The 11,323-nt window shown below is 40.5% G+C and overlaps 3 protein-coding genes across 3 annotated transcripts; all 3 read right to left on the bottom strand.

Moving 5' to 3' along the window:
- Positions 1-106: 106 nt before the first annotated feature.
- Positions 107-1,798, bottom strand: LOC108145188 (UBX domain-containing protein 6). The gene is made up of 4 exons (XM_017270430.2): positions 1,688-1,798; positions 616-1,626; positions 403-551; positions 107-345 (listed from the first exon to the last, which is right to left on the bottom strand). Exons 1-4 carry the CDS (start codon positions 1,742-1,744, stop codon positions 234-236), a joined length of 1,329 nt encoding a protein of 442 aa, XP_017125919.1. The 5' UTR covers positions 1,745-1,798; the 3' UTR covers positions 107-233.
- Positions 1,714-2,303, bottom strand: LOC108145189. The gene is made up of 2 exons (XM_017270431.2): positions 1,897-2,303; positions 1,714-1,829 (listed from the first exon to the last, which is right to left on the bottom strand). Exons 1-2 carry the CDS (start codon positions 2,180-2,182, stop codon positions 1,750-1,752), a joined length of 366 nt encoding a protein of 121 aa, XP_017125920.1. The 5' UTR covers positions 2,183-2,303; the 3' UTR covers positions 1,714-1,749.
- Positions 2,304-7,441: 5,138 nt separating this feature from the next.
- On the bottom strand, positions 7,442-8,405 carry LOC108145140. The gene is made up of 3 exons (XM_017270355.2): positions 8,293-8,405; positions 7,839-8,239; positions 7,442-7,780 (listed from the first exon to the last, which is right to left on the bottom strand). The coding sequence occupies exons 1-3, from the start codon at positions 8,319-8,321 to the stop codon at positions 7,689-7,691; spliced, it is 522 nt and encodes a 173-aa protein (XP_017125844.1). The 5' UTR covers positions 8,322-8,405; the 3' UTR covers positions 7,442-7,688.
- Between the last annotated feature and the right edge of the window lie 2,918 nt (positions 8,406-11,323).

Raw genomic sequence — 11,323 nt, 5'->3', positions numbered from 1 at the left:
TTTTGTTTTGACTTGAACAAAAGATTTTAAATATGTTTTCAAATATATATTCAAATATGCTTCAATCGGAGCCATTCAAGTTTAAAAATTGAAACTATTAAAAAGTCTTTTCTAGTTTTTTTGTAAAGTGCGTATAATTGATTTTGAATAATAGATTTGAAGGTAATAAATAACAACAGCTCCGTTACAACATAAGGGACCAGTACCGCTGATTAGTTAGGGATAATGCACGTCTACATAGCCTGAACCAGCATCAGAAGATCTTCTTTTAAGTAGTTTAGATCCGCCTGTTCGGTGGCAGACACTCCATTTGCGTTGAACAGCAGCAAGGAGTTGGGAATGAGTCTGTGCAAACGAATATTTGATTTATACAGGAATAACCAATAGTTTTCTTCCACTTACTTGCAGTCGAATAATGTCTTTTCCAGATCTTCCTCGCCCAGTTTTCCCTCGCTAGTGGCCACCAAACTAAAATCCAGGCTTTCGTCTGCGAGGCACGATTGCACGAACTCAAACACGTCGGCTATTTTCTCGTACACATTGAAAGTACCCTGGAAATGATTCACCTTGTAACCAAAATTTCTCATGGATGACATCATCATCGTATTGACTTACTTGTATAAAGAGTCCATTGGGAAATTTGACTCTAACTAAAGCGTATCGGTACATGCGCAAATTGCGTTGCTCCTCGCGTTCGCGCATAGCCTTGGTCCTCAGCATCTGGGACTGGGCAATGGCCTCCGACCGCAGCTGCTGCTCCTTCTTGATCTCCTCCGGCGCCAGGCGGTAGAATTCGTCGGGAAGCACCACACGCCGTGCTTGCGATGGGAGCAGGACCTTTATATTTCGATCCAGCTCCAGGGGAATGGTCTCCGAGTTCTTGAGAGCCTCCACCAGCGTGGGCAAGTCAAGATCCTGTTCGGTCTGCTCTCGGGTCCACAGCAGGAATTGCTCCTCATCGATCTTCACCTCACTGAAGCCAGCGGCTTGAAGAACATCCACGGCACCCTCCACGTAGCGCACCTTTTCACTGAAGATCTTGTTGGACATTCGTATCTTGCAGAATTTTTCCTCCTCGGGATTCTTGATAAGGTTCTCCAGATATCGGATAAGCGTGGCAATGCACTCGTCGGCCTTCTCCTTGACATTGCAATTGTGGATGATCAGGCAGGCGGTGAGGCCGCGATCGGCCTCCAGCTGCTGGTAAAGGAACTCCTTGATCCGGGCCTTCCACACGCTTTTGGGCAGAATCTCGTCGCTTATCATGGGGCAGCGGAAAAAGACGCCTTCGCAGGCCAGGTTGCGATTGTCACCACCGGAACTGGAAGTAGACGTGGTGGTGGTCGAGGCCGTGGCCTCCGCCTCCTCCTTCTGGCGACGCTCTGCCTCCAGTTCCCTCTTGGCCTGAGCCTTCACAGCCGACAGCGATGTGTTAAAATCCCTGGAGGTCTTCTTGTCAATGCGAGCCAATGCTGCATTTGCAGCTGTCCTGGCCTCGTTGCTCAGTTCATTTCGTTTGGGGGGCACATAGGCCTCGTACTTTTGGCGGGAGCTGCTGGAAGGAGCCTCCTGTTTGGTGGAATTCAACTTATGACCTGCGCCCATCGAGCTGCCCGTGAGCTTGAGCTGTGAAAATACTTTACGATTAGCAAATTGATTTATATAGTTTTAGTAGGACGGAACGCACCTTAAAGGCCGCCGCCTCCTCCTTCTTCCGCGAAAAGAACTTCTTGATCTTCGACATAGTTTCTAGATGCGCGGCGAGTGTTCCTTGGGCAACTTCAACTTGGCCACCGACAATTTCAGCTCCTCGATTTCCTTAAGAGTGCCTGAAACGCATGACATTATCACTGTAACGTTTAAACCCCTGAAATCCGATTTCCAACCGATTCTTACTTGGCCTGACAAACTTCTCGGTGATGACTTGGCCGTAGACGGACCACGAATAGCCGGCTAGGACGCAGGTGCCCAGGAGCAGGATGATCAGAACCTTCAGCAGCGTAGCCTGCAAATCGGTAAAGGCAATGGGTCCGTTCTCCCAACGAAAATCGCCGGTTAGCGATTCCAGATTTCCACGCAGATCGACAGCTGCTCTCAGTGCAACGCCAGCAAATTGCTCTACTTGTCGCGCAATCGACTGCAACGTTGAATTGAACGATTCCACGTAGAAATTGAAACTCATTGCCCGTTGAAATAGTGTCACGATCTTGTGTAAAAACGTTTTTTTAACGCTCCTTTGTTTATATCCGTCGCATTATCCTCTTTTTTCTTCTGTTTTTGTTGCAAGTGTGGCTGTTTCTTGTCTAGTTGAAAATACCTCAGAGCTTTCAAAAATGTACTAAATTTAGAGCACCAAAACTGGTTTAATCGATAACTTTGTTTTTTCCAAGTGTTGGTAAGTGCTGAAAGGCGTGCATTAGGCGCCCTTATTGAATTTAAATTGTAAACAGAATGAGGGAGCAGAAAATAACTTAATGACCCTAAGGGCCTGACTTCAATTGATTTGCCCTAATTTTTGCACCCGCATCCTGTAATAATTGAATGCACCTGTTATTGACCTTGTTGAGTTTTTTCTTACCAACTAAGGACGGTAATATCTATATTTTAATATTATTTTTGTAATTACAATTTCAATTCCGTTTAATTTTAAAAATAATTTTCGCAATTGTATTAATATAAACATTTTTAAGCATATAATAATCGTTTGATTTGAAAAAAAAATATTTTTGAATAACAATAATATAAACAGTATGCTTATTAAAAGAGTGATATTTTCTTTAAAATGTACACTTTTAAATGTATCAATATTAGAAACATACAAAAATTTAAAAACTGTCATATTCCTAATGTGGCTTGGCCTTAAAAAAACACCAACAGATTTTAATTTTACTTGATTTACTTGAACCATTTCCGAACTGATCTGTTTTTCTTCTGTGTTGGTTACTTAATTATATTTCGGGAAGCACACGCCCATTATTTATATGCAGGGCCAGCTGTCGTAATTGAATGATTTTCGATCGTTTCGGCAAGTGCTTTTGCTTCCTGTAATTTTCGGCTATTTGTGCTGGGCATCTTTCCTTTCCTTTCGGCGGTGTTCCCTTTTTGCATCTGCGATTGATTTTCGATGGCATCCTTAAACACGTTTCGGGGCAAGTGATTTGGCCAAGGAGGATGAGCAGGAGGAGGAGGAGGAGTATCACCATCAGATGGAGATCGCGCTCCAGTGGTGCGCTGCGGGTTCAACAGCCAGCAGAAGCGCCGAAAGTCGAGCGGGGCCAGCGAAGAGAAATCTCTTGCAGCTTATGGCTTCCGTATGCGCCATGCCTCGCGCTCCACTGGCTACGTGGAGACGGCGACGGAGTCGGAGTCGGAGACCCCATCTTATTCTGCTTCTCCTCTTTGGTTTAGGTTTAGGTTTTGTGGCTGCTTGGCTATTTGGCTTTCTGGCTTTCTGCAACTTCAATTACACCAGCGACAGAGGCAGACACAAACAAGAGATACAAATGTCTATTCTATTTCGCTTTGCCTTGGTTTATTTATGCTGGCTCATTTTTCTGAGCGCTCTGCTCTGCGACTGCTCTGGTCGGTTGGTTTCTGTTTGCCAGCGCAATCAGCGGCTGGCAGTCTTGGGATTCGGGTCGGGGCGTGGCTGGTGCCAATGTGCGATCCCCCCGGCTTCCTCTTCCCAAGAGCACTGTGTCCAGGGCCATTATATCTATCACCATCACGCGATATGTTCTCACTTGCAACCAACCTTCAACTAACCATCATTCAACGTCATCCACAGCCAATTCGGCCCAGCGCATCAGTTGCAATTGCAGTTGGGTTCTCCGCTGTTTTTGCGCAATTAAAATTCCACAAATGCCTCGAAGGGAAGGGGGGTTCTGGGCACCCAGAGCCGTCGAAGGAATGCAAGACTGGCGCGCATGCGCCGTCCTCCGTTGTTCGCTGTCCGCTGTGCATTGCAATTGTTGTTATCAGCCATGCGCCGAACCTGAAAAACTAGTTTCGATTGCCAACTGAAGACAGAGCGGTGTGTGGCCAAGACTGAGCAAGAAAGAGAGAAGAAAACTGGGGGTCCTAGAGCTCCTGGGGTATGCTGGAATCCAGAAAAATAGCTGGGGTCCATTAGTGTGTCGAAATAGGGGAATTTGGGCTTTTAAAGTAAATGTTTCTTTTTAAACAAAGAGAAAACTGCTAAAGGTCAGTTAATTTAAATATGAGCTTCCTAGATAAGCTGTATTTTAAATTATAAAAAATTTATTTTTGTACTTATAAACTTTATTCTATTTCAATTTTTGTATACTCTTAAAAACTAATATTTTTCTAACAAAAAGACAATTTTATCTTTGGGGTGCACAAAAAAAGACAAACAACTTTAAATATTACTATAACAAAATATTGCCAAATTTAATTACATTAAAGATTTTCTTCCAAACTTTTAACATAGTTTTCTTAGTTCTTCATATTTTTTGTTTCATATAACAGCACCTACATATAAAAACTGTTTGTATTATTTAAAATACATCACAACTTCGTATTTCGAAATATTTTACCCAGCTCTTCCTACAAGATACTCAACCTGTCGATCAGTCTGCTCACCTGCATTCCAGCTGACGTACTTTTTGCGCAAATTTCATGGTTGGGAAAGCCAGTAAAAGCCTCATCCATTTGGCCAATGCCTCGGCTCGGCTTTTCTTTTGTTTTCTCCCGTGGCCAAAACTGGTTGTGCCAATTTATGGCCAACATTGCCGTGACTTTGTGCACGGTTCGCGAAAGTCAAGGTAAGAGACACTGCCGAAGCCAAGGGTTTCCTTTCCTGCTCACTTTTTATTGTTGTTTATTTTCTTATCTTCAATTGATATTGTCTTGACTGAAGAGGCGGGGGAGGGGAATCTGGCTCGCTCATTAAAATTTATGCACAGGAAACGGAAGCGCGGCAGACGACGAGCAGACACACAGTTGTGTCTCTAGGCCTCCTTGCTAGCCCTCTTTCTCCTGTTGCCTGCTGCCTGGTGCCACTCCCCCCGCCCCTTTGTGCCACAATCTTTGGCTACGCAAGCGGCGTGACAAACAGGCAGAAAGTGTCACTCAAATTGGCCGCAAAATTGAAAGTGATGACACGCCCACACAGTCACGTTGCCTTGCATAAGCAAGCAATTGAATGGGAAGTACAGGAGATTGGGGGAGTACGGATTGGAGCAGTTTATGAACTACACTTGCAAAAAAGAGTCTTTTTGAATTTAATTTCCGAATTTTTTTAATAAGGACCACTTTAAACATAAGTAATGGTATCAGCTTTACAAACAGAAAACTAAAATGATCCAAAAATTTTAACAAATTACTAAGATTGAGGAAAATTCTCCTAGTTCTAGTAGTACTAGTTTTATGGATCTTGGTAGGGTTGAAGGTATTTCCGAAAATAACCACTCAGTTAAGCTAAAAATACACAATATTCTAAGATACGGTAAAAGTTACAAAAAAGTAAAAAAAAAACATCTTTGATTACAATTAAGTATAAATAAATAATTTTTGGTCAATAGGTTCTTCTCGAAGTTGAATTATTATATTTTGTATACGTTCTAGCAATTATGTCTGGTTGCAGAAACATAACTTTATCTTGTATTTATATGCGGTTGAATTATTACATAGATAAGATGTTAAGGGAGTTTTGTGGTCTAGAAATTTAAAATAATCGATTTAGTTTTGACTTTCAAAAATATGGTCCCAAAAGGATTTATTCAAAATTCTAATTATTTTTGGAGACACAGCCACTTCGGTGACGCATAGTCCGGGCCCTTAGATTCGTTTCCTAATCTTCAAACGCGTTTTTCTCAAAACTACTTTTTTAGAGGTGGTGGACCTGATATATCAAGTTCTACCTAATCGATTCCTTTGAAATTTGGCCTAAAATTCAAGCTTCTAGACTAAAATACCCCTTAATGTGAATTAATAGGATTCATTAGTTCAAAATGGAATGTTAATACTAAATACACATCATTGCCGCATTCTTTAAAAGTTCTGAATTGCTGCTGTCGAAATGAACATTTGTTTCTGTGTAAAAGGGTGTTTTCATCTTGATTGCCGTTTGTACAAGGAGCGAATCATGAATGAAGGATCGCATTAATTATCGTATTCATGGCTGGTACTCGTATCTAATAGATGACTGCACTTGTTGCAATGAGGGGGGATGTTATCCCCTCACAATCTTGGACCCCACCTCCCCCCGCCACCTCGTTCCTTCACACTTGACTTACCCGAGCCACAAAGTTCGTTCCCATGAACTTCTTCTGGTGTGTGGCAATCAGACCGCTCTCTATGCACAACAATTTCCCAGCCACAGTATCTCTTTGTGTGTGGGTTCTGCTGGCAATGACAGTTTCTTGAGCTGCCCTGAGACTTTTGTCTTGGGCATTTCCCTCAAAAAAAAAACAATTCACACACAGCTTTTCCAGCTCCCATGAGCGTGGGAGTGAGAAAGAACCCGAGCCCCCCAAAAAAAAAAAAAAAAAAAAACCGAAGAAAAAACGCAGAAATCCAATCCGCTGAACTTCAAGTGCTCTTGAATTCGCTGAGAAGTATTATTTCATCTAACGCGGCCGGAAGTCGCCAATGTGAGCGGTAAGAATTTGGCCCCCTGGGAGGGCCTGGCACAACATAAGATCTGAATTTGGAATTAAGTAATTACGCTTTCAGAATTTGACTTTCCCGCTGTGGACCGCCCGAAGCTTAGAAATACTTTGGGACCTTTCGGCAAGGGGTCTCGTATTTTTTCAACGTTTTGAAACCTACTAATGGTGTCCAAAACGTCGCCTTATTTCAGCTTGGGATACTTTATGGCATCCGCTCCTCCTCTGAGTCACCTGCGTGGGTCGTAATGATGCGTTTTCTTCGTGCATCAGTTCGATAAGGGGCTGGGATCATAAATTCTTTGATGCTGATGCCCCAAACATGTTTAGCATATTCTTTCGGACCAGAACAAACAAACGAGAACCGAACAACAAGTGGCTATCCCAGCATTGTGTGTGGCTCCAAAAACTCTTTCCATAAATATGTTTTTTTCTGTTTTTTTTTTTCTGTTGATTCACTTCATTTGTTTACCCCAACGGAGTCGGAGTTTCGTGGGAAATATCGCGCCAGTGCAGGCAATGAACTAATTAAAAAATATAACATTGCTGTGGAGTTCTGGAGTCTTTCGTTTTATGCAATTGAAAACCCATCCTATCGAGCTTCCTGCGACCGAGCAGCCACTTGAAGACGGAGTGAAAAGACTTTTTGGCTTAGTCATTTCCTACCCGAAACGAAATTCAATTACGGCGCCGGAAAAGCGGAAAAAGCATTTCTACAAATTGGCAAAAGACAGAAGACAGAAGACCGAACATCGAACATCGAAGCCCGGTAGCCGGTTGGTCAATGTGGTATTATGTGGTTTATGGTATTATGCGGCATTGGTCGGAAAACAGTATAACGATCGACGGAACCGTCGTCGGTTTCCGTCCCTGTCCACTTCCGTCCGTTTTTATTGTTTTCGCACCTCGCCTTCCGTTCGCCTGCCAGCGGATATTCTACTTTACATAAGCGGCATTTCCTCAATTTTCCCGGTCTTTATATGATTTATTTGATTCGCCGTTTTGTTGTGCTCGTCGTGTTCGCCGCAGTTCAATATGTCTTTATATCTTGGTAATCGGTCATAGGAAATAGTTATGGTTGCCGCACTCGACCAAAATAAACACACTGCCGGCCACGAGGCAAAGACTCAGTGCCAGCGACATGTATTGTTCTAAGCAAATTAAATCAAAATAAAATAAGCTCATTAGCAAAGTAAAACACATATTTACTGATCTCTTTCAAGGGTAGTGTGTCCATTATTGCCGTTTTGGAGGGTTCTTCGTACAGCCTCCGGTATTCCGTGAGCAAAATCTCTGATTTTAGACGCACTGGCTCTCTGCCATCCTCATCATCATCTTCATCAGTTAGAACACCATCCTGGTCCGCGGAATTCTGGCTTTGGCACATCTGCAGATAACGATTCTCTTGCGACTTAAGAAGAATCTCACGGGCTTCACGCTGCCTTTTTGCATATTCCAAGGGACAAAGTTTCTCATCGACGGCTGAAACCAAGGTCTGTTCGATCACTAAACTATGATCACACGCCGGCTGAAAAGAGTTCCGTGGTAGCTTCGATATGCAGGTCATATATAAAGAACTGGCCGACTGGTAGATCTTTACGGGAATAAAACTGAGGTGGGAAAAATACTAATAAAACAAGATATCAATTTCAGCACAACAAACCTCTTTAAAAAGGCTTTGCTTGACTGCATTTTAAAATTTGGTCCTTCTTGTAAAAACTATTTTTACACAATTATATCTTGTTATGAGAGGAATTAAAAACGTTTTGTTATGATTTCAAACTCAAGGCACTGTTGGTTTTTTGAGCTTAAGAAATTTTGTAAAACTTAGGTAATACTAAAAAGATAAAAAAACCCTTGATTCTTTTAGAAAATATAACACAAGTATATTTTATGTTAAAAACTCTATGTTAAAAATTCAATATTAAACTTTTCAAAGCTTTTATAATCAACATTTCATAAGTTCAATGAAATAATTCTGGCTTATCTGATAAACTCATGATCTTTAAAATATACAAGAAATTAGAAACGCTTTGATTAGAATTCGAATGAACACTGAAAGCTTATAAATCCGACTTTTTTTAGTTTTAGTTCCTAATGTGTTACCATAAAGATCACTTTTCATGAACTAAAAACATGAATTTATAATTTCAAAAATAGTTGTAGTAAATTAAGAAAAGTAAAAAAGAAAATCGAGTAATGAAAATTGGTGCCCTGATCTCATAAGCTTGTATTTTGTGCACTCCTTACTACCATGTTTTGTGTTAAATTCGACTGTTATAAAATAATATAAAATACAAAATGAGAGTTCCACGAAATGTGATCCCTTAAATGTATTGCCATTGGTTTGGTTGGTTGAACAGTTAACTTGACCTGCCCAAAATTGTAGATATTCAGGTTCTGCCGAATTGTAATAGGAGTTCAAATTCCTGTTGCGCCCTTTTTGAGCTCTTCGGATGCAAAGGCGTCAGCTGGTGGACATGACCGTGGACTGTGCCCCTGGTCGTGGCATGTGTCAGGTTGCGACATCTGTTGCCGCCTCGGTTTGTGTTTGGGTTTCTGTTTCTGTTTTACAAGGTAACAACCGACCAGGGAGCTCGGGTCTGGCTCATTTGTCTCACTTCCTTTACCTTTAACTACATCCCGGATGCTCCCGAAAAGCCGACAACCGAACTGCACTAAATGCAAACTTACAAAACCCGGCGACAATGAGCCACATGGAGCGAAAAAGCAGAAGCAGCAGCAGCAGGAAGAGCATCCAAATGTATCTGTATCTGCGTATCTATGCATCTGTGTATCTGCCCATTCATAGGAGGCACAAAAAGAAAAACCTAAATGAAATGAGCGGATGCACGGGCGGATGGAGCGCTTTGAATTTGTATATATGCCATCGCTCTCTCTCTCTCCCTCTCTCTCTCGCCAACACACGGATGTATCTTTCTATCTATCCGGGTTCTATTTGACTACCGATGCTGATTATCGTTATCCGTTATTGTTATTTTTATTGTCATAATTGTTCCGCTGCGTTTTTTGCAACAGCTGAATTTAAATGGGAAAATTTCGGACCCATTACAAGTAAATTGCCGGAAGAGTTCTGCTTTTTCGGTTATTTGATTTTCCTTTTTTTTCTGAGAACTATGAACTATTCGCATTTCATTTTTATGCTTATTAAATATATAGATAACTATGTTCTTTGATATAATGAACCCCTTTTCAGTTAAACAATTTATCTTCCACATTGAACATTTCAATGTGCTTATAAACTTAAGACATTTTAATTAAATTCGCTTTTTGAATGATGAAAAAGAATAATCAAGATTTTGAATGTTTTAATATTTTCTTTACTTGAAAGTAAATAGTGAGCAGTTTTTAAATTAACACCCAAACATGAATGTGATCTCTCTCCTTTATTTATGTACTAATACATTATTGTTTACTGGGAAGTAACTCCGGTTTCCTCATTTGACTTCCATACTTTTCTGGCTATTTGATTTCCCTTATTTACTATGAAGTAACTCCAGTTTCCCCCCCATTTCCCCACCCTCTTTAATCAAACACAATCAAACACACGAGAATAGACTTAGGAAAATAAACACTTTCTGGTGATCTATGTAAGGCCTGCGCCTAAACAAATGTTAGCACTAACTTCTGGCCAGCAATAACAAAGAGTTTATTGCACTTGTCTGTGTGTGAATGTGAGTAGTGTGGGGTTCATCGTCGTACCCCTTTCCGTCCAAATTTTCATCTGAGAACATTTGTTGGGACTTAATGATGTGCTAATTGGGCAAGCGTATATTTCACTTGTCAATGCGAGTTCGTCTGGGGGAATTGTGAAAGACATAAACAGAACATTAAGTCCCAAAGAGAGCGGTATTCCTAAAGACCCGTGCGGAATCGGTTTTTTGGGACTACTTAGCAGACACTTCGCTGGACAGGAGGGCAAAGATCAGAGATTCAAAAAACCCAAGGGGTTAGCACCAATTGCCATGCGCAAAATGGCCCTTTTCGTTCATTTTCATTTTTTTTTAAATTTTTAAGAATTAAGTATGTAAGTTAAAAAACATTTATTCTTTGTTCGAAAAAAAATTGGTTTAGTAAATTTACCCATGCAGAGTTATTATAATAATTTCAGACAAAAGTTTGCAACGCAGTGAAGGAATCAGACGATTTGATTTAGCCATGTCCGACTGTATCATATAACTCCCATTGCAATAATCAAAAAAAAATAAATGAAAACAAGCTATTTCAAAAGTTAAGATTCCTTAACACAACAACATTCCGATGCTTTCGAATGTATGTATAACAAGAACGAAACTTTGATGAATTTCCGCTACATTTTTTGATCGTTCCAATGGCGGCTTGTCAGATTATAATAACATTAAAACCGTAACTTTAAAATAATAAACTATTAATAAACAATTGAAAAACAGCGGAGCTATAATTTTTTTCATATGCTTTTTTCATATCATATTTTTCCAATTGTTCCCATGGAAGCTATGTGTAAAATCTTAATTCCAAAATATTCAACATATTTATTTTTATATTATATATTTTATAGAACATTAGTATAGGTATAAATTGGTCAACGATTATACAAATTTATTTAGAGAAATATGCACCTAATGTTTGTACTCCATTGGCAAAATCAATAAACTCATCTCTTCAAACTTTAGGATATAACCTAATACGACACT

This window comes from Drosophila elegans, unplaced genomic scaffold (genome assembly GCF_018152505.1).
Source record: "Drosophila elegans isolate 14027-0461.03 unplaced genomic scaffold, ASM1815250v1 contig_133, whole genome shotgun sequence".
Taxonomy (NCBI): Eukaryota; Metazoa; Arthropoda; class Insecta; order Diptera; family Drosophilidae; genus Drosophila; species Drosophila elegans.
The sequence above is the reverse complement of the archived record's forward strand: the minus strand, read 5'-3'. Positions and strand labels throughout refer to the sequence as shown.